Here is a 17283-nt window from a genome sequence, read left to right as displayed (position 1 = left end):
GGGGGGCCGCGGGGGGGATGCCCGGTGCAAGCCCTGCGCGGCTGCGTAGATGCTGCGAGGATCCCGCCCCCCCCCGCGGGTTCCCCCGCCCCCGCAGCGGAGCAGCCCGTTGCCATGGTAACCCCCCCCCCCCGCGGGCTGCGCACGGCCCCCCCGAACAGGGGGAGTGGGGAACGGAGGGGGGGGGGAATCCCCGGAGGGGTGGGGCGGGGAATCCCTCCCCTCTCCGCTCCCCCGCGGCGGGCATGGACCCTCCCCCGTAGCCGCTTTGTTGCGGGGAGGGGACACCGGGACCCCCCCGCGCTGCAGCGGGAGGGGGGTTCCCCCGTTAATCCCCTGGGTGCCGGGATCCCTCCCTGCACCACGGGATTCCCCCACAACCCGCCTTTGCAATGGGGGGGGGGACAGCCTGCCCTCCCCCCCCCCCGTTAACCCCACCCGTACACTGAGGAGGGTGTCCAGGCCCCCCCCACTGAGGGATTCCCCCATTAATCCCTACTTTACAACGGGGGAACCCCCACTCTGCACCACAGGGGTTCCCCCAAAACCCCTCCCTTGCAATGGGGGATCCCACCCCCAAACTGGGGGGGCAGCCCCCATTAGCCCCTTCCACCTCCCCCCCACACCGAACACAGCAGGGGGGGTCTCCTGCATCGCAGGGGGTGGACGGTCCCCTTCTATTTGTGGTTGGTATGGGGACACCCCACGGAGAGGGGGGGCCCTGCACGCCGCAGCCCCCCCAAGCAGTCGGTTCCAGAATATCCCACCCAGGCCCCCCCCCAGCACTGCGGCAGAGGAGGAGGAGGAGGAGGGTGGGCTCTGCTGCACAAAGGCAGGGCTGCGCGGAGCCCACGGCCTCTGCGCAAGGGGGGAGCGGGTGCGGGCAGGGAGGGGGGCACCCCCGGCCCCCCCGGGCTGGGGAACACTCACGTGTGCAGGCAGGCGCAGGCAGCGGTGGGCTCGGGCTTCGGCAGCGCCGCAGCCAAGGGCAGGGCTCCCGCAGCCCCCCCGCTGCGGCGGCTCAGCCACAGCCGGCTGGGGGGGGCACAAAGGGGGCCCCCCACCCTGAGAGATCCCCAGTGCAGGCAGGAAGCATGGTACAAACTCCAGCGGGGATTTTTAGCAGAGGACGCAGCCCCCCCACCCAGGAAAGGAGAGCCCTCCAGCCATTTATCCCTTCAACAAATTAACAGGGTTATTTGTTTTTAATTGGGTTCAAACACAACAAACCTCTCACAAAAGGGGAGACAGCGGGTGCATTCCGCCCTGTCCTTGCTGGCTGGGGCTGGGGGGGTCAAAAGGGCCAGCCCAGCTCCTTCAGCCCAAAACGGCTTCAGCTCGAGCATCATCCCCTCCAAAACCCCTTCACCACCCACGTTAAACACCCCCAGGACTCCTGCAGCCCCCGCCTGCTCCCAGCAACCCCCCCATGGGATAGAGGCCACTCGCCTGGGGACGAGCTCCATTTGGTTCGTGCCACCACAGAAAGCCCAGCGGGACATCGAGCTGGCCCCGGTGACACCCACAGGGAAGCACCCATGGCAACGCTGCCCGGCTGGGGGTTCAGACCTTCAGAAGGAATTTCACTCCCAAAAAGAGACCAGGAAGGGGGAGAGGGAGGAGAGGAAAGGCCACAGCACCAGGCAAAGCCTCTCCAGCCCTGGCCCCCCAGGGGAGCTCAGCCGTTTGTTTGCCAGGACCGACCGCGGATGGCAGAAGCAGCAGGTTCCCTTCTCACCGCAGTTCTTGGGTCACGGCCCCCCCGGGAGCCCCCCGTCCCAGCAGGGAAGTCACACTGAGAAGCGCAAGGGTGCCGCGTCATTCCCCCCGTTCCCCTCGGAAGATGGAAGGTCATTTTCTCTCTTCCCCACTGCGCTGACAGAGGTTCTGCTCCCGTTGTGGTTCCTCCTCCCCACCGAACGCACCACTGGATGAGATCACAAGGAGGGAGGTGGCCGGTGGCGGGCAGGACAACAGGCCACCCCATCTGGAGTCTCTTTGGGGACATCCCAGCGCTGAGGATGACACGAGCAACAAGGGGTCAAGCGCCTTCCGTGTGACGGTCACCAAAATTCACCCTGTGGAACACAAGGGCGCAGCGCAGCCATGGTAGATGAAGGCGGTTTGGCTCAGGTCCGGCTGTGAGTGGGTTAACGGGGTCCCTACCACGGGAGGTTGCCCGTGCTGAAGGTCTGGAAGCGAGTTATTAACTTTTCTTTGTAAGACAACAGCCGAATTTGGAAGTGTGAAGGTAGCGTTAGTCTGTCCAGGTCGCTCTGTGCCAGTTGCCTGCAGAGGGGTGAGCATGGGGAAGGGGACAGGTCACTGGTGACAGTGGCGGGACGCTGCAGGGTCCCCAGGCGAGTCCTGGCCTCGGGCTTATCTTAAATCCAAGAACAGAGACAGAAAGAAAGTGGGGGCAGGGGAGGGAAACCAAAGGCAAGGAGGCTCCTCATGTCTCCTGTGTCCAGCCGAGCAGAGCCCCGCGCTCCAGCCCACCGTCCCAGGGGATGAGCAGCTCTAGTTCTACTTTTGGCTGTTGTAAGCTTTGTGCCTCTGGTTCATGGGGTTTTCCGGAGACTTCATCCACTCCTTCTTGAGGAGCTGCTTGAGCTGGGACAGGCGCATGTTGGGGTTCTCCTGCTTCAGGCGCGGCAGGTTGAGCTCTTCGAAAGCCGTGAAGGCGGCTTTCATCCGGCGCTCGGGGTGCCGGTCCAGGTCGTTGGAGACGCTGCCAGGAGGGAATTTGGAGAGTGACGTGGATCAGTGACACCTCCCACCGGCACCAGGCGCCCGCCGCGCTCTGATCCCCTGTCAGCGCGACCAAGTGCGCGCAGAATAACTCGGTGATAAAGCGGATAACCGCGCGAAGCTTCCCCAGCCCACTTCACATACTCTCCACAGAACAACAGGGCAGGGGACGTGTCCTGTTTGTGCTGTCGAGACAGGCAAAGCGTAAAAAAGAGCCTGCAAGAATTTCTCGTGAGGAAAGCGACACTTGGAAAGAGAGCGCGGCGTACCTGAGGACAGCAATGGCATCTTCAATGGTCCTGGCCTCCACCGAGCCCTCCTCCAGCGCCCTCCTGTTGATGTTCTCCTCCAAGGGCACCTCCAGGTGAGTCTTCTCCTTCTCCACTGCACAGGGAGGGGGAAAGGGAGAAATGTTAACGTCAAATCCAGCCTGCGCCAAACCCTCCGAAGAGGCAGAGTCCTTCAAAGCACTCAGAAAACTCAGCCAGAGTTCGGTCTCAGGACTGGAAGAGAAGAGCTCCTACTCTGCAGCTGTTTCTCCACCCCAAGTCGAAAAGAGGGAGTGTTTTTCCCCCCATTCCCCATCCCGTGGCTCTCAGGGCCTTTCCACGTTGCTACCAAACCTGTGTCCACATTCTCCTTCTGCTGCTGGTCTTTCCTGATTGTCTCCTCAATCTGGGCCCTGGTGACTTTGCCTGGAGTGACCTGCTTGGGCGACTTCCCTTTCAGCTTCGAGTCTTCCTCCTCCAGCAAGCGCTGCAGCTCCTTCTTGCGCTCCAGCTGCTCCAGCCGCCGCTTCTCCCTCTCCTCCTGGAAGGCAGAAAGAACCAGGTCATGTCTACCCTTCCGCCTTCCATCCCCCTCCGCAGCAGAGGGATCGAACCAGCCCTTACAGAAGCAGGGAACCCCACCTCATTTCTGTAGCTAACACAGCACCAACGTCACCTTATCGGAAGGGACATCAGCTGGTTCCCTTTGGCATCCAGAATAACTCCCCCATCCGCAACCACGCACCAGCCACCCATGATGCCAGCACCGTGAAACACAACCCAGAGAAGGAGCAGGAGGCACCAGCCAGGGCTGCTGACAATCACATTAAGTTTTCCACTTTAATTTTAATAAGTAGCCGGAGGTTGAAAGTTCAGCGGTTGTTAGAGATGAGCCAGTCGAGAGGCTGAATTTGTCCCCGGGCCTGGCTCCTGCTCTTCCCAAGCCAGGGCGGGCGGTTAAACCGAGCCCAACACGCGGTGCAGCTCTTGTGGTAACTTTAAAGTGCTTCACAAGGAGTTTAAGAGCCGCTTTGCCCTCCGAGGCCAACGGAAGAGGGTGACAAGCCCACGCAACGGGCCCTTAGGGTATTTCAGCACCTTGGCTTTTCTTCCTTCTCTCCCACAGCCTGTAAGGTCTGGCAGAAACAAACATCTCTCCGGGGCAGCATCACAACATCCTGTATTTCAGTTAGTTATGTGGACATTTAATTACGGCTCTCATTCATTATTCACACAGGCGGCACAACGAACCGATCGAGCGTTAACGAACGGGTTCACCCCACCTCAGCAGTAACTCAACCTGCCGTCTTCAGCGGTGTTTAAGGAGTAGGAGCAGAATTACAGGCACTGGGGTAGGGCCCAGCAAGGCTGGGCTTTGAGACTCTATTGAACAACAAAAAAACCGCCAACCTTTAAGTCTCTCCACAGCTCAAGAGTTTAAACAAAACCCCATCAAAACACAGAATCAAAGCCAACAAATAGTGAATCAAAACATGCCCTGGGGCTGCCGCTGCTTCCGTGGAGCGCAGCAAGGACCAGGTCTTTCATCCGAGCTGGGAAGGGAAGGAAAAGCTCACCCACCTCCACCGCGAGCAGCTGGGGCCGAGGATGGGAAAAAAAGCCATTAGAGGGACGAAGCCTTTATTACAACCGGCAGTCTTCAAATTCTTGGTCATTAAGCGCTTAGTGCCAGCGCTCTGAGACACAATGCCCTGGCAACTGGACCGTGCACCATTTCAAAGCGCAAATTCGCTTCTTGAAGACGTCGGCTTTCCCTGCCTGCTGCTTTCCTGTTGGGCCTCTCCCTCTTCTAGTAAAGGCTGAGTAAACAAATGTGCTCGGTCTCCCCAAAACTGGAGAGATCAATGTGGCACAACGGAAGGAGCGCTGCAGAAATCGCTGAAGATCAAGCCGTTGAATTAGATGGAAAGCACAGGCGAGAGAAGCCGCGCTGTGCGTTCAGGATCCCGGCATCGTGCCTACAACACGGGGCGGTGCAAAGAAACGGTGCCCTGGCTGCTCATCCTGCCCCCGATGCTCAGGGGCGACCAAACCCCAGCAGGGTGCGCGGTGAGAACCGCGGCTGCGGCGTGGCCGTGGCTCCAAGAATCCAGGAGACAGGTAAGGAGCGGATGCACGAGTACGAGTGACCTAAGGGAAGAAAGCATTTCAGAATAGCAATGTTATTTATTGTTAAAGATGATCGTTTAGCTCTGACCACAGAAAGGGACCTGTCCTACACCACGCAGCCCAGCGGGGACCACGACACATCTGTTGGAGCAGAAATTCAAGGATAACGCTCTGCTGCCGGTAGCACCTTCCAAACAGAGCTCTCCGGAGAGGACACATCCACGCGGTGATGGAAATGGGGGCGCAGAGCCTTCCTCCCACGCTGCCGGGATGCCCAGCTCCTCCTCCTCTGGCCACCGGGAAGAGCTGCTCCCTGGCATCCACCAGCGAGTTTCTATTTGCAGAAAGTAAATAAGCTGGCACCGTCACTATTTGTCACAAGACCCACGAAAACCGACGCACTCGGGTTTCCCCAGCGGCCCGACACGTCCAGCTCTGTTCTGCACCTTCCGCGGCGCTCAAAGGTCAATCCCGAAGCCCAAGGGATCTGAAACCGTCGTGTTTTCTTTGAGATTTTTCTCAGGTTGGGCCAAAACAAATGAAGCTTTTATGAGTCAGCCGAAATGTTCTGATGAGAGGGAGGTTTGGATTTGTCTAAGTGGAACGTACTGCAAAGCTATTAGAAAACTGGGAAGGAAATGAATAGTTTTCTCCCTCCGCATCGCTGCGCTCCGCAGGCACCGGGAGGAGCCGGGGGCGAGATTTCTTTAGCTGGACCCTTCAGCTCCCAGGGATTTGTGCGTTAAAACGTGCGTTTCCAGCCTCACAAAGAGCTGCCTGAGCAAGGAACAATTCGTGAGCTTTGGGAACAGCTCCCCACCTGCTCAGGAGGAGGAGAACGAGGTCCCACGCGTGCAGATTTGAGAGCGAGCGGTCAATCGAAGCGGCCGCGCTCCGAGTCAACCTCTCCGCAGGGAAACGTGGAGAATGAGCCGCCAGCTTGGCAAAGCACAAAGGGGAAAGCGATGTAAAAACGTGACGCAGTCAGAAAACGAGCCGGGCATAACCAACCTGGAGCGCGTCCGAGCACCCGCTGGGCTCTCGGAGGTTCAAACACGTCCCTTCTGTCACCCACGGGCAAAGCAAGAGGTGGAGGGACGCTGGAGCCTGAGGAAGCTGGTTCTGGGGTCTGAAACCCAGCCTGGTGTCTCCCCACCACACCTCTGCCCCCTGCATTGCTCATTTGTGCCATCAGATTTCAGTATTTTGTACCCGGTGCCACACAGATATCCCCCAAAAAGGGAAGAGGAGTCATTAGAGTTGTCTTGCGTTTTATCTGGTGCCACAGCTGAGTAATTCTGCACTGAATCAGAGGAGAAAGGGGAGAGAAAGTCACCACCGCCGCCGGGACCTGCGGGTACGTGAGCCTGCCAGCCCACAGCCCGTGACCGAGGGGAACGAGAACGGCACAAAACGCCCCAAAAGAGTCACCGCGCCCTCACGCACCATCTGTGCTTTTCCAGCACAAGCGCTCACCCTGCATTTAACTCAGATTTTTCCCCAGACCCTTTGCACACCAGTACAAAAAGTCTTTGGCTGCGAGACCCCTGCCCTTGACAGATACTCCACCGATCCTTCCTTTCTGGAATTTTCCAGCACATTTGGTGGTTTGTCGCCCTTGCACGCCTGCCTGCAGCTTCGCCGGGGATGCACACGCGGTTGTTCCACCACCAGAAACGCTTCAGCTGATCGCATGGAGAAACCCACACTGCGATCAGGCTGCTGAGCGCCGTGCTCCGAGCTGCAGCCCAGCCTGGCGTAGGAGGGGACGGGAAGGATGAAAACACCCGAACGTGACACAAAAAGCAGTCACCTGGGTAAAATCCTGAGCTTCCCAGCACGGATGGTGATTTTGTGCCTTCCAACCAGAGCTCTCCAGGGAAGGTAACACGCGGTGACTCGTGCCGAAGCGCCAGAGGAGGAACGCGCACATGGCGGGCTGGTGACATCGGCTCAGCTGCTCCTTTATGCATCACGGAGCCACCAGACGAGCGCCACGCTCTGTTAGCAGAGGACGGTTGCTCCCAGAGCAGGGCAGGGGTGGCATTTAAAGCCCTCCCAAAATGCTGCAAACAACAGGAATCTCATGATATTTTGAACATTCAGCTTCCCTACACCAAACTATTACTGTTGATGCGCATCGCTGCTTCAACAGCGAGACCACAGAGCCACCGAACCCCAGAACGGAGCTTCGTGCTCTCATTTATTTCAGAGGCTCCAGTGCTCGTCTGCAGGGGAAAAGGGATTAAATGGGGTGTGGTCTCAGCCCATCCCAAAGGCTCCCAGCCCATCCCAAAGGCTCCCAGCCGCTCCGGCAGTGCAGGAATTGCGAGGTGCCGCTGTTAACGTGTTACTGCCATCGCCCGGAGAGCCAGGGAAGGGCTGCAATTGCTGCGAGCATCCTCCTCCACCCACCGCCACCCTCCCGGCAGCGACGCGAGTCCCTCCCGCAGCATCCGGACGTTTGACTCCCGCCAGCGATGCGTTTTCTGTCCTCTCTGGGACGAGGATGGAAAATCATTTACGATCTGAGTCCCATGTTCCTTCCCCGCCGGGGTGCGGGCAGCTCCTCCTGTTCTCTGTGCGGATGTCCCACCCCGACAGCGCTGGAGAAGCAGCCGAGGAAGGTTTTACCCATTTATTTTCCCCCCAGCAAACCCACATTTTCCTGTCTGGTGGCCGTTTGCTCGCCCTCACAAAGCCCCAATCTTTGCTTAGGCTGTGGCAGCTCTGTGTGCAGATATAGCGAGAGCTGGAGCCCTGTGGGTAGGACAACCCTTCATCTGAGCTGAGACCTTCGCTCCCCAGTGGAACACATGGGAAGCAAACGCACTAAAATTCAGCATCCAGGTGAAATTCAGATGTAAACACTACAGCTACGTGGATGCGAATCCTGCAGGAAAAGCAGTAAAGTGTTGAGCGGAGGTGCCGAGTGGAAACAGCTCACTGCTTTCTCTCAAACCCAGCCTGAAGCTCTGGAGAGGCCACTGGTTTCCCAGTCGGCAATTCCAGCTCCCCACGCTCACAGGAGCCTGTTTTGGAAGCTCAAATAGGTCAGTGTTGCCAAAATCTTAAGTAGAGCAATAATAAGTCCTTGTTCCGGGAAGTAATTAAGCATCATTACAGGATTGTGTGGGGGAACAGCACCCAGGACTCCAAATTCCAAACGTCAGGGCACGCATTAGGGGTGAACTCACACAGGCTCACGCACCACCAGAGCTCAGAAAGCACCGAATTCAGAGCAGCGCAAACCCAGTAACCCCATAAATCAACAGAAGTCCCATCTCGTTAGCACGAGTGTAAGAAAATCATTTCAGAAGAGGCAGCTAAGTTACTACCAACGATCGCTTCTAGAATAATGCACAAAATGTTAATGTTAAAAACCAAAGAACCTAGAAAAGAGCACTGAAGTGCTCTGTTTATTAGCACCAAGGCAGAGCAAGGTGGCAAGGGCGAACCAGAGAGAACCTTTCGAAAGAGACAGGTCCTGATGTGTCGCACACCAAGTTAGGGAGGAAAGCCAAAAAGCTTTGTAATCCTTAACCACCCAATTTGTTTTTCCTTTTACAAAAATATCAAATGAAAGAACTGCTGGGTCAACAATCAACCCCTGCAGCAGAGTTCCTGATTTTTTACGCAATTCAATTTTCAATGACTCCAACAATAAAGCTTTTACTGCCTCCCCTGGGGAGTCACCTCCCAGATCCACCCCATTTCTGAATTACACATCAAAGTGTAAACTCACTCCCACGCTTGGCTTTTTCAGCTCCCAGAGAAGCCACTAGTTCCAGGTTTTCTGCCTAAAACCAAGCGCAGGATGAGGCCTGGAGAGAGCGACAGCTGGGGGACAGGGTAGGAGAAGCACCTTGCTGAGCAAGGCTTGATCTCACAGACCAAATGGAATCGCCCCGTCTACCTGACCAGGAATTCACCTTCCTTTGTTCCTTCCTCATCACGTGTTTGTCTTCATCCTTCCAGTAGGCATCTTCCAGCTCCTGCTGCCGCTTGGCATCGGCTGCTGCCTTCGCCTCAGCTTTCCTCGCGCGGGCAGCAGCCGACTTGGTGTTTTCACCTTGGAACTTCTTGGGCATCACTCAAGGTGCTCTGCAAAAAAAAAAGAGAAGTCCAGATGGTTGCCCTGAAGAGGATCTTGGGTTCCCCATCACCGCAGGAAGGAGGAACAGCTGGAGCTCACACCATGAAAACCCCTTTTTTAATCGCCTCCCATTATTTCGAGATCCTGAGCAGAACAGATCTCGTAATCTCGCAGCTCACCCAGGAGGAACTCAGTGGGAAAAGTCCCTCCTGTGGGTTTATTGTGCTGCAACAACATGGGGAAGCGAGCTGCTGGTTCCTGGTATCCACGCAAAAGCAGCGATGCCCTGCAAGCAAAACGGCCCCTGCTACCGAGCCAAAACAGGGCTGGGGGCTCCTGCCGAGCCAAAACGGGGCTGGGGGCTCCTGCTCTGCACCGGGGGCTCCGAGGGGAATTCGCCGTTGCCGACAGAGCAGCACAAACGCTTCATCGCACCCTCCGTCTGTGCAGAAACGCAGCGCGTGGCCCCAGTTAATCTGGATGCATGACCACGTAGATGTGCTGTATTTAATTTTCAGGGTAGGAAAAGGTGGAAAAGCCAGGCACAGCAGCACCCTCAAAATTAACCAGGCACTAAGCAGAGCCCTTCTTGTTCGCACGCTGCCCACGCAGACGCCACGTTCTGGACCCCAAACCTTTACTTTTAACGACAAATAGCTACCTGCTACACAAGAAACAGCAGAGAAGGGTTGATGTCTAGGGCTGGCTGCTCAAGTCCCAGACTTTTCCAAGCCTGGGCTGGATTAAATCCCTTCTCTACACCCCGATACGCGCCCTGACTCTTCCTGAAGGGCACGATCCGGGCTGGGCCCCTAGGGGGGCCAGGGACAGCCCCACCCCAGGGGCTGCACCCAGGGCCCCCCGGGCCTCCCCGCCCCGTCACCCGCAGCCCTTCCCCGCTCCCCCGGTTCTCTCCGCACCCCCGGCCCGGCTCGTCCCCTCAGGCCGGGCCCCGGTCCTGGTCCCCCCGCCCGGGCCCGCTCCTACCCGGTCCCCGCCGCCCCGGCCGTCGCGCACGTTGCGCGTCACCGCTGCGCCAGGTCGCCCCGCGGGAGGGGCGGGACGAGCGGCGCCGCCGGCTCGTCAGGGTCGCGTTCCGCCGCCGCCATCTTTGCTAAGGGCACGACCCGTTCCTCCCGGGCCACGGCGCTAGGCCCGGCGGCGGCCGGAAGCGGCGGGCCGGACAGCATCCCCCGCCCACGGTAGTGCCCGCAGAGCCGCGGGGAGGCCGCAGGAGAGGCCGCAGGAGAGCCCGCAATCCGCCCGCCGCTGCCGCTTCCCCCGCCCGGCACAAAGATGGCGGCACGCCCCGAGATCGCGACGCCGCCGCCGCCAAGCGGCTCCTGTGGAACGGGGCTAATTATACCTGGGTGGGCGGAGCTTAGCGGGGTGTGTCCCATTGACACCTGGCCGGGGATTAGCAGGGCGGGGTCCATTGTTATCAAACGGGGTGGAGCTTAGAAGGGCGGGGCCCATTGTCACCTGGGTGGAGCTTAATAGATGTTATCTGGATGGGGCGGAGCTTAGCAGGGCGAGGCCCATTGTTATCTGGATGGGGCGGAGCTGAGCAGGGCGGGGCCCATTGTTATCTGGATGGGGCGGAGCTTAGCAGGGCAGGGCCCATTGTTATCAGGATGGGGTGGAGCTGAGCAGGGCGGGGCCCATTGTTATCAGGATGGGGCGGAGCTGAGCAGGGCGGGGCCCATTGTTATCTGGATAGGGTGGAGTTTAGCAGGGCGGGTCCATTGTTATCTGGATGGGGCGGAGCTTAGTAGGGCAGGGCCCATTGTTATCTGGATAGGGCGGAGCTTAGCAGGGCAGGGCCCATTGTTATCTGGATGGGGTGGAGCTGAGCAGGGCGGGGCCCATTGTTATCTGGATGGGGCGGAGCATAGCAGGGCAGGGCCCATTGTTATCAGGATGGGGTGGAGCTGAGCAGGGCGGGGCCCATTGTTATCAGGATGGGGCGGAGCTGAGCAGGGCGGGGCCCATTGTTATCTGGATAGGGTGGAGCTTAGCAGGGCGGGGCCCATTGTTATCTGGATGGGGCGGAGCTTAGCAGAGTGGGGCCCACACCCATGGGGACAGCAGCACCCGCTCCCATGTCTGTCCCCCAGCCCCCCAAGGACAGGCTCCTCCTGGGGAACAGCTCCTCCTTTATTGGGGACCCCAGGACAGGGACATGCACCCTGTATCCCACCCACTGCACCCCTCCATGCCCTCCGACCCCCAGCACCCTACACGTGGGTCTCCTGCAGCAGCCGATCGGTGGCTGTGCCAGGCTCGGGGGGGCCCCATGGGCGGTTGTCCCCCCCATCCAGCCTTGCTGGCAGCACCTGGGGGGCTTCTGCCTTGCCCAGGGGCTCTTCCCCGGAGCTCTTGGTGCCCACGGGGGACACCGAGGACGTTTGCTTCGTGATGTCCCACCACAGCACGCCCGGGGGCAGCTGTGTCCGCTTGGTCGGTCCTGCTGGAAAGGGGGGGCCATGGGGAGGGGCTGCAGAGGGGGGAACCCCAGCGTGGGGTCATGTCCGCACCCGTCCCCCAGCCTCACCTGTCAGGGAGCTGAGCAGGACCCCGACCACCACCGTGGTGAGGGTCCCCAGCGCCCCATAGTACAGGTAGGAGATGGCATAGAAGTCACCCAGGATGGGCGGCCTGCGGGGGGCGGGGGGGACAGGGACAGCAGTGTGACATCACAGCAAACGTGGGAAGCAGCATGACGTCACAAGGAATGCAGTGTGACGTCACAAGGAATGCAGTGTGACGTCACAAGGAATGCAGTGTGACATCACACTGAGCAGGGGAAGCTGTGCGACATCACAGAGAACAAGGACCGCAGTGTGACATCGCAGAGAACAAGGACAGCAGTGTGACACTGCAGCGAGTCACCTGCCCCTCCAGGACCGTGTCCCCCCTGCTGCCATCCCCCCGCCCGAGCTGTCCCCCCCTCACCGTGGTGGGGCCGGGGGGTCCTGGCGGGGGGGCAGGGGTCCCAGCAGGATGGTGCGGTTGCCACCGGCGGTGCGGTTGTAGAGCGGGCAGAGGGTCCCCGAGGCGGGCAGCACCCCCATGGTGGCAGCACTGGGGGGGTACATGGTCCCCCCCACAGCCACCCAGAAGGAGAGGGCAAAGCCAGCAGCCAGACCCCCCAGCACACCCTGCGGTGGAGCAGAGGGGTCAGGCTGCTGTGGGACCCCCACAGCCCCCCCAGATCCCTCCAAGGGACTCACGGCCGTGCTGCACAGCGGCAGGAACATGCCCAGCAGGAAAGCCCCCAGCAACGGGCCGCTGATCACCCCCATGACGGTGAATGAGCCCTGGAAAGGGGATGGAGAGCTCTGTGTGGGGCTCAGGGCAGGGGGAGGGCGGTTGGCTCTTCCCCAGCCCCCCGGCCCCCCAGCTCAAGGGCTCTCGGGCACCCAGCAGCGTGTGGCCGTGTCTCGTTTGGCTGGGCAGAGCGGGTGGGCAATGTGGGGGCAGCGGGGGGGCTCACCTGCAGAACACCCCCCCCGAGCAGCGAGGCCAGAGCTGCCACCGTGATGCACAGGGTGCCGTAGATGAGCGCTGCAGGGAGACAGGAAGGCTCAGCACCACGGCATGGGATCACAGCATCGCTTTGGTTGGAACAGACCTTCGAGATCATGGAGTCCAACCGTAACCCACCCCTGGCACTGCCCCATGTCCTGAGAACCTCCTGTCCGTCTGTCCAGCCCTCCAGGGATGGTGACTCCAGCACTGCCCTGGGCAGCCTGTTCCAATGCCCCACAGCCCTTTGGGGGAGAAATTGTTCCCAGATCCAACCTCAACCTCCTCTGGTGCAACTTGAGGCCGTTTGCTAAACCCCCAAGTCCCTCAGCCGCTCCCATCCCCCTTGTGCTCCAGCCCCTTTCCCAGCTCCCTTCCCTTCTCTCCACTCGCTCCAGCACCTCAAGCTCTTTCTTGTCATGAGGGGCCTAAAACTGCCCCCAGGATTCGAGGTGCAGCCCAATATGTCACGGCACAGCGCGGCGCAGCACAGGCGACACAGCCCAGCCCAGTGTGGCCCCGTCCCCACTCACACAGCCCCTTGGAGATGAGGGTCAGCCTCCGCGGTGACAGCGCGGGCAGCTTGGGCTTGATGATGTCCTCGACGGTGACGGCCGCCATGGCGTTGATGCTGGTGGAGGCCGTGCTGGGGCGGGCGGCAACGCTCAGCCCCGGCACCCTGCGGCCTCCGTGGGGAGGTGTGGGGTCCCCTCGGGGTCCCCGTCCTCACCTGAGGGTCCCACTATAGGCACAAGCCAGGAATAGCCCCGGCACCCCCGGGAACGTCTCGAAGATGTCGAGGACCAGATAGGGCATGTACTGTGGGGGGTGGTGGCTGCATCAGGGGGGGCAGGACTGCAGGGGACCCCAGACCTGCAGTGGGGCTGAGACAAGCACCCAGGGACCTGCCCCTCCGACCTGCTCACCCTTCCAACCTCGCTGCTCTCAGTTTGGTGCTCAAGAGGGCAGAGCTGGGGGGGGAGCCGCTACCTGGTCTGGGGCTGAGATGTAGCCGGTGAGGAGGGGATCGCAGTCCTTGTAGAGCGCAAACATCACAAGGCCACAGGCCACTGCGCTGGAGACGATGCAGAAGAGCCCCACTTGATTCACCAGCAGCGCCCTGCGAGCACGGAGCACACCTGGCTGAGCAGGGCTGCAGGGGCTGTGCAACGGGGCAAGGGCTGGGCAAGGGCTGTGCAACGGGACAAGGGCTGTGCAAGGATGCAAGGTCTGTGCAAGGGCCGTGCAAAGGCCGTGCAAAGGTGCAAAGTCTGTGCAGGGTCTGTGCAAGGGTGCAAGGTCCATGCGGGGCTGCAGAGTCCGTGCAAGGGTCTGTGCACAGTGCAAGGTCCGTGCAGGAGTGTGAGGGCCATGCAGGGGTGCAGAGTTCGTGCAGGGGGTGCAAGGGCCACGCAAGGATGCAGCGTTTGTGCAGGGTCTGTGCAGCAGTGCAAGGTCTGTGCAAGGGTTTTGGGACTGTGCAAGGTCTGCACAAGGGTTTTGGGTCTGTGCAAGGTCTGCACAAGGGTTCTGGGTCTGTGCAAGGTCTGCACAAGGGTTCTGGGTCTGTGCAGGGGTACAGGGACTGTGCAAGGGTGCAGGGTCTGTGCAGGGCTGCAGGGACTGGTCTCCCCAAGGGGCACAGGGTGGCGTGGGGCCATTCCCCCCACCCGAAGCAGCCCCATCCCACGCAGAGCACGACCCGGCTGATGCCCGAGGACTCACCCCCTGGCCTCCCCCTCGGTCCGGCAGGCCACGTAGCGCTGGACCTGCGCCTGGTTCACGCCGTACATGGAGAGCCAGACCAGCGTGCCGCCCAGCACGAACGTCCACACCGTGTACCGGCTCCGCGGGTCCGGGTTGAAGCTGGGCGCAGCGGCACGTCGCCGGGGCGGGGGGGTGAGCCGGGGCCGGTACCAGCCCCCCAGTGCCCCCAGGGTGGAGGAGCAGGGTCAGCACCCAGCGGGACAGGGGGACTCACTCGCCGAAGTTGATGCGGGAACCATTGGCGGCGATGGCCAGCACCCTGCCAGCACCCCCCACCAGCAGCGCCCCCCGGATGATGATGGCGATGAAGCCAGAGAGCATCACGAAGACCTGGAAGACGTCGGTCCAGATGACAGCTTTCATCCCACCCTGTGCCGGATGGAGCCGTGCGTCAGCACTGGGGACCCTGGGGACCCCCAGGACCCCCCCGTCCCACACTCACTATGGTGGTGTAGAAGGTGCAGATGATGCCAGTGGAGAGCAGGGATGCCCAGATGTCCAGACCGGTCACTGAAGGGGACAGCAAAGTGCTGAGCAGAACCCCAGGGTGCAAACAACACCTGGGGTGGGACAGGGCTGCGATGTCCCCAACACAGGGGTGGGGACACAACAGGGAGCAGCGCCCCCTCCCCACCGCACCTTGGTTGAGGATCAGGGCGGGGGCGTAGATGACAATCCCCGTGTACAGCGTCTGCGGGAACAGGGGGGTCAGCACCCCATCCCGCGGCACCGCGGGCACCGGGCAGGTGACGGTGGCACCAGCGGGGACAGGAACAATGCGTGACGGTGCCGCCCCAGCGCGGCGTGTGGGAAAACACTGAGGTTTTCACTGAAAACAGGGCTCCCGCCGGGCGCTGTTTGCTTTGAGCCGTGGAAAACAAGAGCAGAGGAACAAGGACACCTCCCGGGGGCTCAGGGCATGGCTGGATTGAAGCCTCTGCCATGTCCCCTCTGTCCCCATCCCACCCACGCACCACAGACACGCACCGTGGCCACCACGTACTGCATGGTCCCGCACAGCCGGACGCTCCTGCTGAACCGGCGCTCCAGGTACTGGGGACAAGAACAAGGACGAGGGAGCGTGTTGGCTGCATCCCAGCACCCAGGCACCCCCGGGGTGGGACACATCCCCCACCCCGTCCCCACCTCGTAGGTGCTGGTGAGCCCCAGGCGGTAGAAGACGGGGAGAAAGAGGCCGGCGGTGAGCAGCGTGTTGAGCAGCTGCCCCAGGCACATCCAGAGGAATTTGGCTCCGTAGCGATACGCCTCCGCCGGCACCCCCAGCACCTGGATGGCCGACATGAAGCTGGCGGAGAGCGAGAGCCCAACAGGCAGCGCCGACATCCGCCGCCCCCCCGTGAAAAAATCCTCCGAGGTTTTCTGGCCGCCTTTGGCCAGGCCGTGGAAGAGCCCAATGCCGGTGGAGATGAGCAGCATCAGCCCGAAGACCCCGTAGTCCCAGAGGCTGAAGGTGAGCTGCTCCGGCACCCACAGCTCCAGGCTCCCCATGGGGAGCACCTGCAGGTAGATGGGGACGTGGCACAGGGATATGACCAGGACACGGAGGCACTGGAAGAACTGGAGTGGGAGAAAACTCTGTGTGATTTTCAGCCGATGCTTGATGAGTGGTGGAAAAGACCGAGCACGGTGTGGAGAACACGGATGCCACCCCGTCCTGTCCCATCCCATCCCATCCCATCCCATCCCATCCCATCCCATCCCATCCCATCCATCCCACACCATCCCAGCCTATCCCATCCCACTCCATTCCATCCCATCCATCCTGTCCCATCCCACCCCACCTCGTCCCCTCCGTCCCATCCCCAGGAGGGTCGGTGCCAAGCGTCCGGCTGCAAGAGGCACAGCCTGAGCTCAAGCAAGGAAATTTCCCCCAGTACCTCCCAGTTCAGAGCCCGCCGGGAGAGGCAGCGACCGGTCCGGCTGCTCCGGTGAAGCTCCGGCGCCAAAGGATGTATCCGGGGAGGGGGGAAGCGATCCTCCCCAGCCAGAGCAAACAGGGAGCGGCAGAGCTGCCACCGGAGCCAAAATGTATCTCCAGCTGAGGGGACAAAACAAATCAAAGCTAAACCTTTAGCCAGAAATAAAAAGAAGCAGCTGGTTTGCAGGCAGCTGCCTGCAGAGCGACAAGGACCCGGTGCTGAGGCTGGGGGAGGAGAGCAAGGGGCTGCCCGGGGTCCCTGGGGACGGCGGAGGCGGCTGTGGCGATGTCCTTGGTGGTGACGAGGGGCCGGCAGTGGCTCCGGCAGCTCCAGCGCGCGGGGCGGGCGCCGGGGAGGCAGGTTCAGGGCGTTGGGGAGGGACCCTCGGAGGGGAGGATGGAGCCGTCGAAGGCCACGTCCATAACCCCTTCCCTCCCGCACACCCTGGCACCGTGCGGCCCTGGGGACACTGCGTGTGGTGACACAGCACCCATGTCCCGGTGGCACCGGTGAGTGCGGGGACAGCGGGATGGCTGCGGGATACGTGGCACCCGGGCGTGGGGCTGCTCCGGCTTCCTCATTCCCCGGCATAAACGCTGCTTTGTCTCACCTGTCCCCAGGTTGGTCCCACGGGGATTACCCCTGGGGACAAACCTGCGGTTGTGACTGGGGAAGAGACCCAGCGTGGGGACAGAGCCATGGGAGGGACACCAACCCTCCTGAGGCATCATGGCAGGACAGAGAGGTGTCCCCAGGGTCTGGCTCTAGCCATGATGGCTTTGTCCCCAACGCCCGTCCTTGA

General features: G+C 61.0%; 2 protein-coding genes across 8 annotated transcripts; both read right to left on the bottom strand.

The window, feature by feature from the left end:
* Window positions 1-1186: 1186 nt before the first annotated feature.
* CCDC124 (coiled-coil domain containing 124) lies at window positions 1187-10330 on the bottom strand. 5 transcript variants are annotated; one of them, XM_065858543.2, is made up of 5 exons: window positions 10234-10317; window positions 9083-9254; window positions 3375-3561; window positions 3021-3135; window positions 1187-2731 (listed from the first exon to the last, which is right to left on the bottom strand). In XM_065858543.2, the coding sequence occupies exons 2-5, from the start codon at window positions 9239-9241 to the stop codon at window positions 2527-2529; spliced, it is 666 nt and encodes a 221-aa protein (XP_065714615.2). In that variant the 5' UTR covers window positions 9242-9254; window positions 10234-10317; the 3' UTR covers window positions 1187-2526. The 5 variants fall into 5 exon arrangements, with proteins under 5 accessions (XP_065714615.2, XP_071655693.1, XP_071655690.1 ...); XM_071799592.1 differs by lacking the exons at window positions 1187-2731; window positions 3021-3135; window positions 3375-3561 and adding exons at window positions 5178-6835; window positions 6964-7216 and having other exon boundaries at window positions 10234-10329; XM_071799589.1 differs by lacking the exons at window positions 1187-2731; window positions 3021-3135; window positions 3375-3561 and adding an exon at window positions 5178-7216 and having other exon boundaries at window positions 10234-10330.
* Window positions 10331-11235: 905 nt separating this feature from the next.
* On the bottom strand, window positions 11236-16803 carry SLC5A5 (solute carrier family 5 member 5). 3 transcript variants are annotated; one of them, XM_071799504.1, is made up of 15 exons: window positions 16440-16803; window positions 15688-16119; window positions 15529-15594; window positions 15181-15232; window positions 14984-15051; window positions 14756-14910; window positions 14500-14640; window positions 13765-13894; window positions 13505-13593; window positions 13308-13420; window positions 12743-12813; window positions 12480-12566; window positions 12202-12407; window positions 11801-11904; window positions 11236-11716 (listed from the first exon to the last, which is right to left on the bottom strand). In XM_071799504.1, exons 2-15 carry the CDS (start codon window positions 16048-16050, stop codon window positions 11484-11486), a joined length of 1878 nt encoding a protein of 625 aa, XP_071655605.1. In that variant the 5' UTR covers window positions 16051-16119; window positions 16440-16803; the 3' UTR covers window positions 11236-11483. The 3 variants fall into 3 exon arrangements, with proteins under 3 accessions (XP_071655605.1, XP_071655606.1, XP_071655607.1); XM_071799505.1 differs by having other exon boundaries at window positions 11236-11713; XM_071799506.1 differs by having other exon boundaries at window positions 13308-13405.
* Between the last annotated feature and the right edge of the window lie 480 nt (window positions 16804-17283).

The sequence above is a fragment of the Patagioenas fasciata genome, chromosome 27 (genome assembly GCF_037038585.1).
Source record: "Patagioenas fasciata isolate bPatFas1 chromosome 27, bPatFas1.hap1, whole genome shotgun sequence".
Lineage (NCBI taxonomy): Eukaryota > Metazoa > Chordata > Aves > Columbiformes > Columbidae > Patagioenas > Patagioenas fasciata.
Note: the sequence above shows the minus strand (reverse complement) of the source record. Positions and strands in the feature narration are given on the sequence as shown.

Bases quoted from the DNA above. Each gene is read 5' to 3' on its own strand.
- CCDC124 (XM_071799589.1), bottom strand. From the start codon at position 9,241: ATGCCCAAGAAGTTCCAAGGTGAAAACACCAAGTCGGCTGCTGCCCGC. The intron at 7,217-9,082 runs GTGAATTCCTGG...TGTTGTTTGCAG, and splicing joins TGAGGAAGGAACAAAGGAAG to CATTTTGGGAGGGCTTTAAA.
- SLC5A5 (XM_071799504.1), bottom strand. From the start codon at position 16,050: ATGGGGAGCCTGGAGCTGTGGGTGCCGGAGCAGCTCACCTTCAGCCTC. The intron at 15,233-15,528 runs GTGCGTGTCTGT...CTGTTCCCGCAG, and splicing joins TGCAGTACGTGGTGGCCACG to ACGCTGTACACGGGGATTGT. The intron at 12,408-12,479 runs GTGAGTCCCTTG...GCTCCACCGCAG, and splicing joins TGCCGCTGTGCAGCACGGCC to GGTGTGCTGGGGGGTCTGGC.